General features: G+C 39.7%; 1 protein-coding gene and 1 long non-coding RNA gene across 42 annotated transcripts in view; one reads left to right on the top strand and one right to left on the bottom strand.

Moving 5' to 3' along the window:
• Positions 1 to 14684, top strand: part of CACNA1C (calcium voltage-gated channel subunit alpha1 C) — a gene marked incomplete at its 5' end in the record, with an annotated part of 519781 nt that overhangs the window by 445131 nt on the left and 59966 nt on the right. For 17 of the 36 annotated variants that reach the window (XM_082240319.1, XM_082240340.1, XM_082240308.1 and 14 more), the window contains 2 exons: positions 10122 to 10205; positions 10734 to 10817. The exons of 1 other annotated variant lie outside the window; for it this stretch is intronic. In XM_082240319.1, the coding sequence (XP_082096445.1) occupies positions 10122 to 10205; positions 10734 to 10817 (168 nt within the window). The remainder of the gene's footprint in view (positions 1 to 10121; positions 10206 to 10733; positions 10818 to 14684) is intronic. 18 more of the 36 variants (XM_082240342.1, XM_082240311.1, XM_082240318.1 and 15 more) reach the window with 3 other exon arrangements.
• LOC309542102 overlaps positions 1 to 14684 on the bottom strand; it is a 100241-nt gene that overhangs the window by 9158 nt on the left and 76399 nt on the right. The window lies entirely within an intron of this gene.

Consider the following 14684-nt stretch of genomic DNA (forward strand, 5'->3'; position numbering starts at 1 on the left):
TATCTCAATCTTAAAACCCCAGCACTTCCACAGATCTTTCTACAAGAGAGTCAAGTACACACTACTTAAATTACATTTTACAGCATATGCAGATGTTGAACAGAGCAGTGCATCTGCAACACCTCAAAAAGATTGACCTGCTATTTGACTCTTAGGCAAGATTTCTAAGGTAGAAGATAAACAGCTGATAACTCCTTATAGTTTTCAAAAACTGCTAACCATCAGTATTATACTGGAATATCTATTTTAATTTTTATCTGAGTGTGTGAATAAGAATTTTGTGTAACACACAAGCTTACATCAATATTTTGAAGAGTAATTAGATAAGCAAAAAGTTCCACATGGGTAAGCAAAAGTGTCCAATCAAATCTTGTTGATAACCTGCAGTATCTGAGCTGCTTGCTCTTTCTGTAATGCATACAAATTCTCACCATGATCATGCTCTCTATAACTGCCCTTCCCCCTTGGATTATTTAAAGTGTGGGCTGGTCTCTGAGCTTTTATCAAAGACAAACTCATGGTAGAATGGCAAAACAAATAGAACCTCTTCATTTCCACCAAAGAGAATTGTATGGAATCATATGCTATCAACACATCCTGAAAAATGTGCCTGCCAGACCCAAATAGACAAATCCTGTGGAATGTTACTGGGCATCAACAGCAATGGACACCAAGCAAAGATAATGAGCTTCCAGAAGCTGCAATTAGCTAAGTAGAACCTGTTTGGCAAAGGATATGTCACAAAGTATCAGCCATAGTAGAACAATTGGTGGCAATGGATCCAACACTGGCCCCTTTTCCAGTGTATATGGAAGCCATGTGTGGGCTCCATAGAAAATAATTATATTCTTGCTAACAGCAGCCCAATTACAAATAGCTCAGTATTATTCATCATTCTTCACAACTGCTGCTGTTCATTATTGTTCATTAATTTATATTCCACCTAATTGCCGAAGTAGCTTCTGAGCAGTATACAACCAATTACAAAAAGTGTAAACGCACATGGGAGACAGTTGCAGTAGTTAGTCATTACAGTACAGGCTCCCCCTCCCCTTACTTACCTCTGTGGGCCATACTGTCTTAGTAACCCCAGCTGGAGTGGAATTTGGAATGGAGTATTTGTGTCTGAAGTAGGAATTGTGATGATTTTTGCAATAATCAAGCTTGCACTCTAGCTGAGGCCCATTTGCTTGCTTGCCAGCTGATCAGGTTTCATGTGAGTGTTAGCAATATTTTTTTGCAATAATCAAGCTTGCACTCTAGCTGAGGCCCATTTGCTTGCTTGCCAGCTGATCAGGTTTCATGTGAGTGTTAGCAATATTTAGCAGACCAAATTTCTTCCGTCATGAAAAAATGAACTTCCTGGCAACTTACCGAACCAGGCCATTATAACTGCAACTCATTTCGATATCAGATCTGTTGTGCTGCAAAAAGGTATATTCCCTAGAACCGCTTAATTGAGAAGATGACAGTAGCCATTAACATTCATTGTTATGTTTCTAATCCTTTATCCTACCATCATTGTATGTGAAGTTGTGGGAGGTAGTAATGCTTAATGGTACTTTCTGGGCAGCTCTTTTGATTTTGTTGTTAACAACCATACACACAGGCACACACTTTGCTGTACAGTACAAGATGCTATTGCCATGGCAGTGTCATTGCTCTTGCTAATAAAGGTAAAGGGACCCCTGACCATTAGGTCAGTCGTGACCGACTCTGGGGTTGCGGCACTCATCTCGCTTTATTGGCCGAGGGAGCCGGCGTTTGTCCGCAGACAGCTTTCGGGTCATGTGGCCAGCATGACTAAGCTGCTTCTGGCGAACCAGAGCAGCGCACGGAAACGCCGTTTACCTTCCCGCTGGAGCGGTACCTATTTATCTACTTGCACTTTGACGTGCTTTCGAACTGCTAGGTTGGCGATAATTAAAAATAATACAAATTATGTACATTGCCAGATTAAGCAGAAATCTATTTCTAACCATCTCTATTCAACACTAAGTCCCATTTAAATAAATAGTGCTTACTCTTAAGTAAGTTAAATTAGGATCCCACCCTTACCACACTTTTTTTTTAAAAAAACTATCACTAAGTAAATATCACAGAAAAATGTAGCCAACTCTGTACCCCAATCCTCTTCACCATTATATTGTTTACATAGCAACCAAATTATGAAAGAAAGAAAACCATTTACAGGTGTGATGTAAAAGAGACAAAACTGTTGTTGTTGGTATTGCACGAAGATGAGAACAAAGACACCACTAGAAAAACAAATTACAATACCCCTGGGGGCACACAAATGGATTCTGGGTGATAGTGGGCAATGATTAACAGTAGCAGAACTGCACATAGTCCATTGCACAATAAGTTCTCACAACACAGCCTGGAGAGTTAAAGTCAGTTATGCCATTTTTGCAAAATGCAAGAGTGGGCTCAACTGTGATGTGTTTCATGAGCTGTAGATGAAAATGAGCGAAGTTTACACAAGGACTCTGTGAGAAAATATGAATGGGCACACGAATGAGAATACCATCTAATCTAGAGCCCCAGGGCAAGGTATCTGTTAGGGTTCTAGGCAGAGGAAGTGTTAGAAATACACTCATGTTCCCCTCTTTGTAGGAAGTCAGGCTGTTTTGTGCAAAGTGTTCAATTTCATATAGTTTCCCATCACCAGAGTTCACTCTTGTGAGCTCTAGGTATGCATGACCTGGTGCCAGAGAGATTTAGCACCATGCCATACATCTGAGTATCTGTCTTATGGTCTCCATGTGTGGGGTTTACATCTGAGTTGCGATTTGCTGTGATTGGGTGCTGATTTATACCACATGATATCTTATGCTTTGTAATGGTGATGTGGGTGGAGTGGTTAATTTGCAGGTGGCTATTTTTAAATTTTCCCCTCCCATTCAAGGTCATGTAAAGTTACACTGAGCATCTCCAGACTGTCACTATTTTTAGGTGGCATTCAATCACAGACCAGCAAATTCAGGTTGTACAATTAGAGCTGATTTGGAGCTCTAATTGTGGAACCTGGATTTGCTGGTATGTGATTGAATGTCACTACAATGCAAGACTGGTGGGCAAAAGTGTGGGTAATTGCAGTAGCTGAAAAGCATATGCAGCAAAGGAGAGTGTGTACAGAAGTTGTGAGATGTGATAATTTTACAGCAATGTGGGGGACCTTTTATAATATTATTAGACAAGGTAGCAATTAAATACCTCCAGAATCTCAGGTGTATTTCTGGGAAGATTCAATACCATAGCATTTCAATTCTCATTGCTATTTTAGTCACTTGTCTGTATTTAGATATCAAAAGTATATCTCCCATTGATGTTTTGAATATGTAAATGGCATGTATTATGCACCATTTTGTTGTATTCAATTATTGTTTTGCTTTTTTATTACTATTATTTTAATTTAAAAAACTGGTTAGGTGCAGCTATTTTCTGAAGATCTCCCCACAGTACATGTGTGAGTTTACTTCAGAGGATGTAGCCTAATAAATTAGGCTTCTTAAAAATAGTAATAAAAATACAATGGTTTTTCATAATACATTTTTATTACTCTTGTACGAGCTCAATCACTCTTGTACAATACTTCATTATTAAAAATTAAAAAACAAAAGAAATGGAACTGAGTATTGTCCCTCTCAAAAAGCACAAGCTTCCATTTTTCCCATTATGAAACATTAACCAAAGCTGGTAATGCTTGTTGCTGCACTCTTGTATGCATCATAGGAATTGAAAGTGCACAAATACTGAAATACCTTTATGCATACCCAGAATGGAAAATGACTGTGGTATCCTTAAGAGGAGGGACAGAAAAATCCTCTATTACATGAAACTATACCCACTGGTGTGAACAGCAAGCAGCAGAATAGCAATAAATATACATGACTGAAAAATTGGGAATGTGTGGAAGCTAACTTGCCTAATGCATACACAGAAAACGCAGATCTGAATTAGTCTTGTGATATAAATTTCTTGTCTGGTTACATCCAGTTATACACGGCCTCCCTGCCCCCCACAGAGATGAGTTTACCTGCTTTGGGTACTCTGACTGGACACAGTCTTCTTTCTTGAATATGCATGAACGTATGAAGCTGCTTTATACTGAGTCAGATCACTGAACTATTTAGCCCAGGAATGAGGAACTTTTGGCCCTCCAAATGTTGTTAGATTCCAATTCCCTTCAGCCCCAGCTAGATGAATTGTTGTGGCTAATAAATTATTTCTATTGAGGTTTGAGCATCGTCTAGTTTGAATCAAGGAACACCTTTGTAGGTAAGGTTCTACTGGGTCTCTGTGCAGAGGCCACAATAGTTAGTGGTGATGATGATGATGATGATGATGATGATGATGATGATGATGATGATGATAGTTACTAACTGAATTGTTTAGCAGTCTAATACAGGGTAGTATCCAGGCTTACAATCAAGTTTTAAACCTTTTCAAATTCCATTAAATGCCAGGTGACATGGAAACCTTTAACCTGGTGCCAAAAAATATCAGTTCAGGTGCCAGGAGGACTCATGAAGAAAGGAATTGCATAATGGGGGGCCACAACCAAAAAAGGCCCTCTCCCTTTTTGCCACGTCTAAGCCTTTCTTGGAGGAGGCACACAGAGGGACACCTCAGATTACATGTCTAAGGTTTGGATATATTCTTGGCAGGAGAGGTGGTCAGTTGGGCATTGTGGTTCTGAGCTTTATAAGCTTCTATAGATGAAAATCAGCACCTTGAATTGGGATTGGAAACATATATGCAGCCAGTACACTTGTGTTAATACTGGTGTTATAAAATTGCTTTTTCTTACAGAACTTTAGTACTTTTCCAAAGGGGCTCTCTTCTTAGAACTTGATATAGGCTCCAGTGGGTAATTTCCCCTGTTGTCAACAAGGCTTGCCTGACATCACATTTTGAGCTGTTTCATGGGATGTAAAAGCAGTGATCTCTAGAGAACACAATGGTTCCATTACTGCAGAAGCAAACCATGGCTTTCTTGCTAGCTTGAACTTAGCACGCAAGGAAACCAAAAGCTGATTGGCAGGTACACTTAGAACAGTTAAGAGTAGCCTGCTTTCCTTGCACAAATGAGATTCCGCACCAGCCAACTACTGCATATTTATATCAATGCTTTCATTAACTAACTGATCATGGGGTGATTAATTTTCTTTTGATTGGGAAAAAGCAAGTACTAAACTGTAATGGTGGGACAAAGCTATATTTCACGAGAAAACAGTTCAATCTCCTGTCCTCCTCCCTTAAAAACCTTCAGGGTATTGTGTTCCTGAAAGAAATTGCCACCAGAAAGTCATGAATAAACTCTGGGAAGCTTCAGTATAATGATAGCATGACCATATCTCTGACATGAAAGCAAAAAGACTTCCACTGGGCAAGAGATTTGCTGTCACACACTAAACTTTTCACTCTAAAAAATAAACAGTGCCATCAGTTTACTCTTGGTTAGATCCTAACTCACTCTCCTGGGAGAAAAACATCCCACAAGAAACTTTCTGGTAGGAAAATGCATCCTCCTTCTTAGATTAAAAACTGAGATTGAAATACCCCTTGATTAGGTTTTCTGTTCATACAACAATAAATATGGCTTTAAAGTCTGTGGGGGCATACCAAACAATTTCTAGACATTGGAATAATTCTTTTTCAATATGTAATGGTGACTATTGACAGCAATTTGCTCTCCACAAGCCAAAAGAAAGAAAAAAAGGTTGGTTTTTTGAGGAAGGATATCTGTACAGGTGAGGTAAATTTGTAGGGTGTGTCTGAAATTATAGGACCTCATTTATTTGGCATGTACAATAATCAATAATATTATTTTAAGCCCCTCTTTTATCTTATATAGGATATGTGGTTTTTTTAATGAGTTTATAGTAAGCTGGAGAACTGGAGAGAATTGCAAAAAAGTTACATAATCCCATCTATAATAAAATGAGATAAATGAGGAAATTCTTCCATTCTGTTCCTGGCTAGTGATATGTACCAAAGATAGGCTTCACGATGGTAGTGAACCACTGATGTCAAAGGCACAAAGTTGAAAGATTTGAAACTCAACAAGCTCAGGACCATTAGGTAACTGCAGTGAAAGCAGAGTTGCTTGTTGAAAGTTCAGGAAGCAATTCTGCACCATCTGTGGGTAAAAATTATGCCTAAGACAGTCTAGTTACTAGTATGTGAAAAAATGCATTTTCCTACTCTGTGCACCATATTCTGCCCTCTGTTTCAAAGACACTCAAGTGAGCATCTACATTCCCAGTAGTACAATTCTCATCTTCCTAGGATGCAATCCTACTCCAGTAGCAACTGATGGCAAAATTCCCATTAATTTCAATAGAATAGAACTTCAGTCCTAGTGAGTTCATTGCTTTCACTTAAGCTAGAATTTGGTGCTTTGACTTCATTGTGCACTAGAGGGCAACATTCGGCTCTGGTGCTAACCCTGCTTATTGCTAGCTGTTGCTAGCTTTGTTGGTAATCCTAGTTGGCAATGAGAAGAATATGTGATGGAAAGACTTTGAATTACGAAATTTGTTCTTTTCTAAAGTTAGTGCAACTTGGTTGAAGGCATATCTCCCTGCCCGTTATTAAGGATTTGGAAGGATAAACTGTTATGGCATGGTTGCACACAGATTCTTGAAGCAAGCAATATACATGGACTTTCCACCTTCAAGTACAATACCAAAACTAGTTTTTAAAACCCTACTTTCTGATCTTTTTGCACTTCATTTATCTAAGTAAAATTATTTCTATGGAGCAACAGAAGCAACTTTACCATCACAGTGTTGTAGCTCTCATCAGGCATCAGTATTTTATTTTTATTTAACAAAAAAAATATACCATTTGATTGTAATAAAACATCTAAGCAGTTTCAATAGCTTGATAAATGTACACATATAATAAAGAAGGGGGAAGAGTCTTGCTCTCTGTGCAGCAGAATGAATCCCATTCCCTTCTTTTCCTTATAAGCAAATGCTTCTTCTGATTCCTTACAAATCTGTGGACTGTTGAAATTGATAAACATTATTATTACTGCTTTTAGTACACGTGGCAATGATCCTTCTCTTTCATATACATTTTGAATGGTTTAACAAATTCTGAGCTTTTGTGCGCGGCATAGCATGTCGCCAGTGCTTTTGACTCATTCTGGCTTGCTTTGGGTTTCCAGGGTAGAGCTTTGTGCTACAAAACTGGTTCTACAAGAGTCTATGATGGGATACAAAAGATGAATGTATAAGCTATTAGCTATGGCCACTCTACAGTATCATTTCTGAGGTCATGAAAAAATTAAGTTTGTACACAGCCTGAGGACCAAATTTGAGGTGGCATTTGCCATGTGTTTTGCTCTTATTAGGCTATTTTTTCAAAACAAAACAAAAGCAGGAACGTCTGGGAGCGCCAAGCCATATCTGGACCATAGTGGGGTGGGAAACAGTTTTTAACCCTTTACCCCACAGCAGCCCTTATCCTCAGACCCTCTCCATGCCTATACTTCATAGTGGGATAAAATCTCCTATTTATTTATTTGATGCCAATAGCAACTTTCCTGCAACTGTGAATAGCAGGTGTGGAGAGATAATCAGTGGAGGATGGCTGATTGGGACAGTGGCTGGGGCAAAGGCTTAATTCCCACCCATGGACCTGATCTGGCTCTCCCCAAATCCCAGCTATTTGGTTTTTTTTTAATCACCCATTTAAGAATAAGGTGCCTTATTTGGCCCTTAAATACATTTGATAGATCCCAGAAAGACTGAAAATGAATACAGACATGTGTGTCTGCTTAGTCAAAACAGAAAGGTCCTATGAATGAGTTGACTTGTTTCTAGCTTGCTCTATTGAAATTTCAAGTTCTTGTCAGTTCAGAGGTCATCGTGAACATATTTTTACTAACCTATGTATGCATCCAAGGTATGACCATGTTATTACTCAAACTACTTGTGCCTTTTCATTTTAATCTACTATTTTCCTCCTTCTCTGTGGTGTCAATCTTTAATTACAGATTTATTCCAGGTCCATTTGGTTCCTAGAAACGCTGGAGACCACCATAACACTCATTTTAATGTTTCACTGTGAATCTTGTGGGGCCGGTATTGACTGATATCACCCAGTTTTGACTTCCTGTACTCTTTCTTCCTTTCTAAATGTACTAGGCTCTCTGCTAATGGGATAACGTGGAAAGTCCCCCCTCCATGTTTTAAGCATCCAGTTGTCAAATAAGCCTGTGTTCCATAGTGTGCATGGAATTTCCCTTGTGTACTTCAAAAATGTATTTATGTTGTTCTAACTCCACATCCTCTTCCTTTCCCCCCGCCACAAGACACCCAACCAGCACATCCCAATATTTTGACATATAAATTAGACAGAAAGATTTTCAGTCTCAAGATCTGTAGCTGGAGTGCACTACAGAAGGGGATCCTTGGTCATTGTTTGGCCCAGATATGGGTCTTATCCACTTTTCTCTTAAGATTCCCAAACCTGGTCTGGTTATTGCCAGTGGTAGAATCTATTGCTATTCCTCAACCCTTTCCCCTCCTTTCTTTTAAGTTTCCTGGGAACTCAGCTTCACATTTTACTCATGACCTGATCTTCCCAGTGCTAAGAATAGTAACCACTATGCCACTTAGGTTCAATCTCTTTGAAAACACCCCACAGCTGGAGAAACATGGAAGCCAGATTAGCACAAACAGATATAAACAACCAGAGGTTAGATTTATTAAGACTATAAAAAAGTCTAAATATCATTGTGGAACAGATAAGTGAGGAAAGGATTTTTGCATGCCCTGCAAAAGTCTTGGGAAATAATTTGCAATCTATTACCATGTTTTTGATTTTTTTTGAAAGGAGGCAAACCAACTCTCAGGACACAGAAGGGACACAATCTTAAATTTACAACGCGGCTTTAACCAACTTATTTATAAATTGCCACAAGAAGAATGAGGATCACTCAGTAGAGTAATAGATAGGTTAAAATACACATTCATTATGTAACGTATTTGGTTGAATGATGATAGCTGTTCGGGGGAGAAACAAGAGCTGGATAGGGCTTTTGAAGGCCTATCAGCAGTTGGCAATTATGCTATTTTTGCATAATTACCTTGGCTCTTTATCCAGTCCAGCCTGCTCTATCTCTAGGAGATGGATGATTTGTGTCAACCATATCTGTCTTATGTATTCTCTTTTACCCTAATGTGATCCTGATGCTTATCAGCTGTTAACTAACCTTGGCCTCCATTGCTAAGCTCCTAATCTTAAAATAAGGAATACTACCACTCAGGTTCTACATGCTGAATGGATTATTTTAGAGCTATATACATATAGCTGTGGGAGCATATGTGTCTGCTATGAATGCTGCCCTATTTCATGACAGTGAAAGTCAGTGGAGGGCACAGAATAAGGAAGGGTCAAAATTAGAAATGTTTCACTAAAAAGTTTTCTTGTATGTTAGCTACTATGTGGGAGCCATTTCCCCCATAGTGCAATAAGTGTACAAGAATATGTGTATGAAGGTATCACATGTAGTTCCTTCCCATTCAAACTTCATCCAGGTGGCATCTCTTCAGAGAGTAAGCAGGTCCCACACTATAGTGTCTAAATGTAGATAAACCTTAGTCTCACCAGAATGCAGCACCTGATTTAAAAAGAACCAAGGCATGTCTCTCTTTTCATGTTGCTAAGCTACATCTGCTCTTGTCTTAGTTCTACCATGTTCCACTGAAACTTTAAATACTGTACAGACCTGTTGGCTGTGTGTACAAAATGAATTCATAATGAAGTCTGAAGGGGGGAAATGGCAGAACAAGGGAAGATGCAGCAGAACTAGAGGGAAGGGCTACTTCATGCAATTCAGAACCCAAGAATTATTCATCCTACAACAAACACACATGCAGGTAGTCCTTACATAAACACTCAATACCTTTGATTTCAATGGGATTGCTTATTTGAGTAATGCCAACATGTGTGGTTGTATAAGAAAACTTATTCTCTAGCTACTCTTCTATAACCACTTGAGGACACCAGGGCAGTAATTCTAATGCCGATTTTTGAACTGTTTTTTTGTCTGTCTAACATTCCTTTTTAATCCCCATCCTGCCTGCCCCTTCCTTATGTAGGGTTACTTTAGTGATCCTTGGAATGTTTTTGACTTCCTCATCGTAATTGGCAGCATAATAGACGTCATTCTCAGTGAAACTAATGTGAGTATTACTCTACCCTCCCTAGGATGCCACCAAATCCTCCTCTACTTCCTCCTCCTGTTTCCTTCTTTTTTATTATTTCTGGTTTATGTTTTCTTCCCTCTAGTCATGCTTTTATTGAACTTGCCGTCGTCCTTCTCCCAGGGGGAAAAAAAGGAGGGAGGTTGCATACCTCCTTCTTTTTCACTTGTCACAGCTGTGACCGGTGAAAGCACACAAAGCTTGGGGTACGTGTGCTTTTTTTCCCTCCAAAAAAATTCAGACATGTTTGAGTGAAACGTTCTAACTAACCAGGCTTTTGTTGATACCCTCCATCATGTTACAGAGGTATGAGCAGCCAATACTGTAGAGTGGTAAGAGACTCTTTAATATGCCCACGTAACCTCTTTCTTTTCTTATTTTTTTCTCTTCTCTCCCTCTTTCATGCTTTGTTTATTTATTTTGTTTGTTTATTTTTATATATCTCTCTCTCCCTTTCTCTTCTCTTTGTTTCTTTCTCTTTTTCCTCGGCTTCTCTGCCACATGCAGCACTATTTCTGTGATGCATGGAATACATTTGACGCCTTGATTGTTGTGGGTAGCATTGTTGATATAGCAATCACCGAGGTGAACGTAAGTAGCTGGCATCTGTCCATGAATGTGCCTGCTCTTAACATTCATTTGTCTCTTCCAGTTTTTTTAATCTCTTCTTCTTTTATTCTCTCCCTTCTTTTCCCCTCCCTTTTTATTTGAAGTTTTTTTTTTAAGGATTGCTTTTGCTCTGTTGTTCTGGATATTTTGTTTTTGCTTGTTTCTTTAAATTTGGAACAACTTTGAGGACTTTCTGACTGTTGCATCATTTTCTTTCCCCCATAACCAGCCTGGCATGAATAAAAACTGTATAGTAGGAAAACCGATGAGAGCTATGTGAAGTAAATGCACAAAGAGCAGGTTTGTGTCCTAGGAAGTTGGAGAAGTAGTCCAAGTTTAGGACTCCTGATTTGTCAAAGTTGAGTTAAACTTTCCATGGCACTGGGATACTTGCCACTTCACAGAGATCTACAGGGCAACTCTTTCGAGGTGGAATAATGGGAGCCAAATGTCATCTGTTTTCTGCTAGGCCTTTATATTCCCAACTTTTTATTCAAAAACCACAAATTCTTACAAGTCTGCTCACATTCTCTGATATATTTGGTGGGTTGGATCCAGAGTAATTTAGTGATGCTTTAGTCTGACTGAAATCAATGAGGCTTGACATGTTATTGTTACCAATTCATCTCACTGATTTCAAATTGACTAAATGTGACTAATTTAGCCTGGATCAAATCCTGTGTATCATGTTAACTGATGCAGTTTTATCTCCCTATTATTTGTGGAAAAGCTGCCAGGGTAGTGTAGAGAGGAACATTGCATAAAAACCATTATATCCAATAGGTTTGATTAATTTTGGCATTTCAAAACCTGCCATCATGAATTGGTATTGCTTTCAGAAATAAATACAAAAGACTGAAGTTAAGTTCATGGTTTTTAAAAAGGAAAAAATCTCATTAGAGAAATCATAGATTTGAAACCCAGTCTTCTGAATATTTTATATATATATATATATATATGCAGGTTTTGGTGTCTTCGGGTGTCTTCCCGTGTAAGAGTCGGGGTGTCTGGGCGACGTTTCGACGAGGTCTCACTCGTCATCTTCAGGCTGGAGCTTTCGGCTTCTTGTTACTGGAACAGAGCAGAATCTGGTGTTTGAGTTCCTATAAATACTGTTGAGGGGTGTGGTGTATAGCCTCCAACGTTCTGGGCAGAGAGGAAGTTCCTAGATTAGTGTGCCTTTTCTTCTTTTGTTCCTTAATTACTTGAGGGATATCTTGAGTGATTTCATGAGTGATATTCTGAATACCACTGGGTGGGTCATTAAGTGTAGATTAGTGGTAAAGCTTTCGTGTCTTGACCTCTTGAGCTTGTGAAGAGTTTTTCTGAGAAGATGGCTGTGCTGCATTTAGTTGTGCTCTGGCTTGGCTTCGTGTATAGGGGCGAGCTGTAATTTTGTGCCTTGTGCCAGCCAGATCTGTGTAGGGATTGCAGGGGGGTGCAGCATCAGGAGGTGCCACTATAGTTTGGCTACTGGATGGAGTCTGTAATATGTCTGTGGAGAGGGTCTGGGTTTGGGTCTGGTGTGGTTGATTGGTGACGGCGTTCTGTGTGCCTCTGGTTCTGGTGTCGGTTTTTGTGGGGAGGGCTAATTTCCAGATGTCAGGCAGGCGGGACGTGTCGTCACGCTTGTTCATGTTGTGAGGGTGTTTCTCTATCTCGATGGCTTCCATGATTATTCTCTTGTGGTGATGTTCCATGTTAAAGAGCAATTTGGAATCTGCAAAATTAATTTCGTGTCCTGTTTCTTTCATGTGTTGGAAAAGAGAGGAAGTTTTTTCTTCTTTTTTGACGGCATTCTTGTGTTCTGCGATACGTGCATTTATTCGTCTGTTTGTTTGTCCAATGTACGTGGCTGGGCAGACTTTGCAGGGTATTTCATAGACCCCTTGGTTTTCGAGCTGGATTTTGTCTTTTGGGTTTCTGAGGATATTGGCTATTTTTTGGTTGGTGCAGAAGGCTGTTTTGATATTGTGTTTATGGAGGATTTTGCTAATTTTGTCTGTAGTGCCCTTGATATAAGGAAGGAGGGCCATGCCATTGTTTTCTTCTGTGTCTTGGTTTTTGGGGGGTGTTTCTTTTTGGATTAGCTTCGTAACCTTGTTTTTCTGGTATCCATTGGCGATTAACACATTTGAGAGATTCTGTAACTCAGTTGTCAAGTGGTCTTTGTCAGCCAGGCGTTTGGTTCTGGAGATGAGAGTCTTGGCTACGGAGTTTATTTGTGCAGGGTGGTGGTGTGATTGTGCATGTAAGTAGCGGTTGGTGTGTGTTTTTTTCCGGTAGATAGTGTGTCCTAGGGAGCCATCAGGTTTTTTGTAGATTAGGACGTCAAGAAAGGGGAGTTGGTTGTTGTCTTCTATTTCCATAGTGAATTGTATTTTGGGGTGTAGGCTGTTGAGATGTGTGAGGAAGCTATCTAGTTTTTCTTTCCCGTGTGGCCAAATTACAAAGGTGTCGTCAATACCCAGTGGTATTCAGAATATCACTCATGAAATCACTCAAGATATCCCTCAAGTAATTAAGGAACAAAAGAAGAAAAGGCACACTAATCTAGGAACTTCCTCTCTGCCCAGAACGTTGGAGGCTATACACCACACCCCTCAACAGTATTTATAGGAACTCAAACACCAGATTCTGCTCTGTTCCAGTAACAAGAAGCCGAAAGCTCCAGCCTGAAGATGACGAGTGAGACCTCGTCGAAACGTCGCCCAGACACCCCGACTCTTACACGGGAAGACACCCGAAGACACCAAAACCTGCATTCCTGTACCCGTGAAAATCTACGAAAGCATATATATATATATATATATATATATATATATATATATATATATGCAGGTTTTGGTGTCTTCGGGTGTCTTCCCGTGTAAGAGTCGGGGTGTCTGTGCGACGTTTCGACGAGGTCTCACTCGTCATCTTCAGGCTGGTGCTTTCGGCTTCTTGTTACTGGAACAGAGCAGAATCTGGTGTTTGAGTTCCTATAAATACTGTTGAGGGGTGTGGTGTATAGCCTCCAACGTTCTGGGCAGAGAGGAAGTTCCTAGATTAGTGTGCCTTTTCTTCTTTTGTTCCTTAATTACTTGAGGGATATCTTGAGTGATTTCATGAGTGATATTCTGAATACCACTGGGTGGGTCATTAAGTGTAGATTAGTTGCTAAAGCTTTTGTGTCTTGACCTCTTGAGCTTGTGAAGAGTTTTTCTGAGAAGATGGCTGTGCTGCATTTAGTTGTGCTCTGGCTTGGCTTCGTGTATATCCCTCAAGTAATTAAGGAACAAAAGAAGAAAAGGCACACTAATCTAGGAACTTCCTCTCTGCCCAGAACGTTGGAGGCTATACACCACACCCCTCAACAGTATTTATAGGAACTCAAACACCAGATTCTGCTCTGTTCCAGTAACAAGAAGCCGAAAGCACCAGCCTGAAGATGACGAGTGAGACCTCGTCGAAACGTCGCACAGACACCCCGACTCTTACACGGGAAGACACCCGAAGACACCAAAACCTGCATATATATATATATACACACACACACACACACACACACATACACGCACACACACAAAGTAAATATCTGGTATTTGGAGAAGAATTTGTACTGGGCATTTAAGTAAATAACATTGGATAGAGAGAAAATCCCAGTCCATTAAAGGCAATAATCTTATGGAATAAGGATTTTGCTGATAAATAGCCCTCTGAATTGGTGTATGTGTAGCATGAGTTTTAAAAATCTCACTTCTAGAACCTAGGCCACACACGATCATCCATGCTAGACTGGAGGAATGCATGCATCCATAAGCCGCTGGTTGGCATGGTTAGTTTGCTTCAAGCTAAGTATTTTTTAGG

This window comes from Podarcis vaucheri, assembly GCF_965113315.1.
Source record: "Podarcis vaucheri genome assembly, chromosome: 10".
Lineage (NCBI taxonomy): Eukaryota > Metazoa > Chordata > Lepidosauria > Squamata > Lacertidae > Podarcis > Podarcis vaucheri.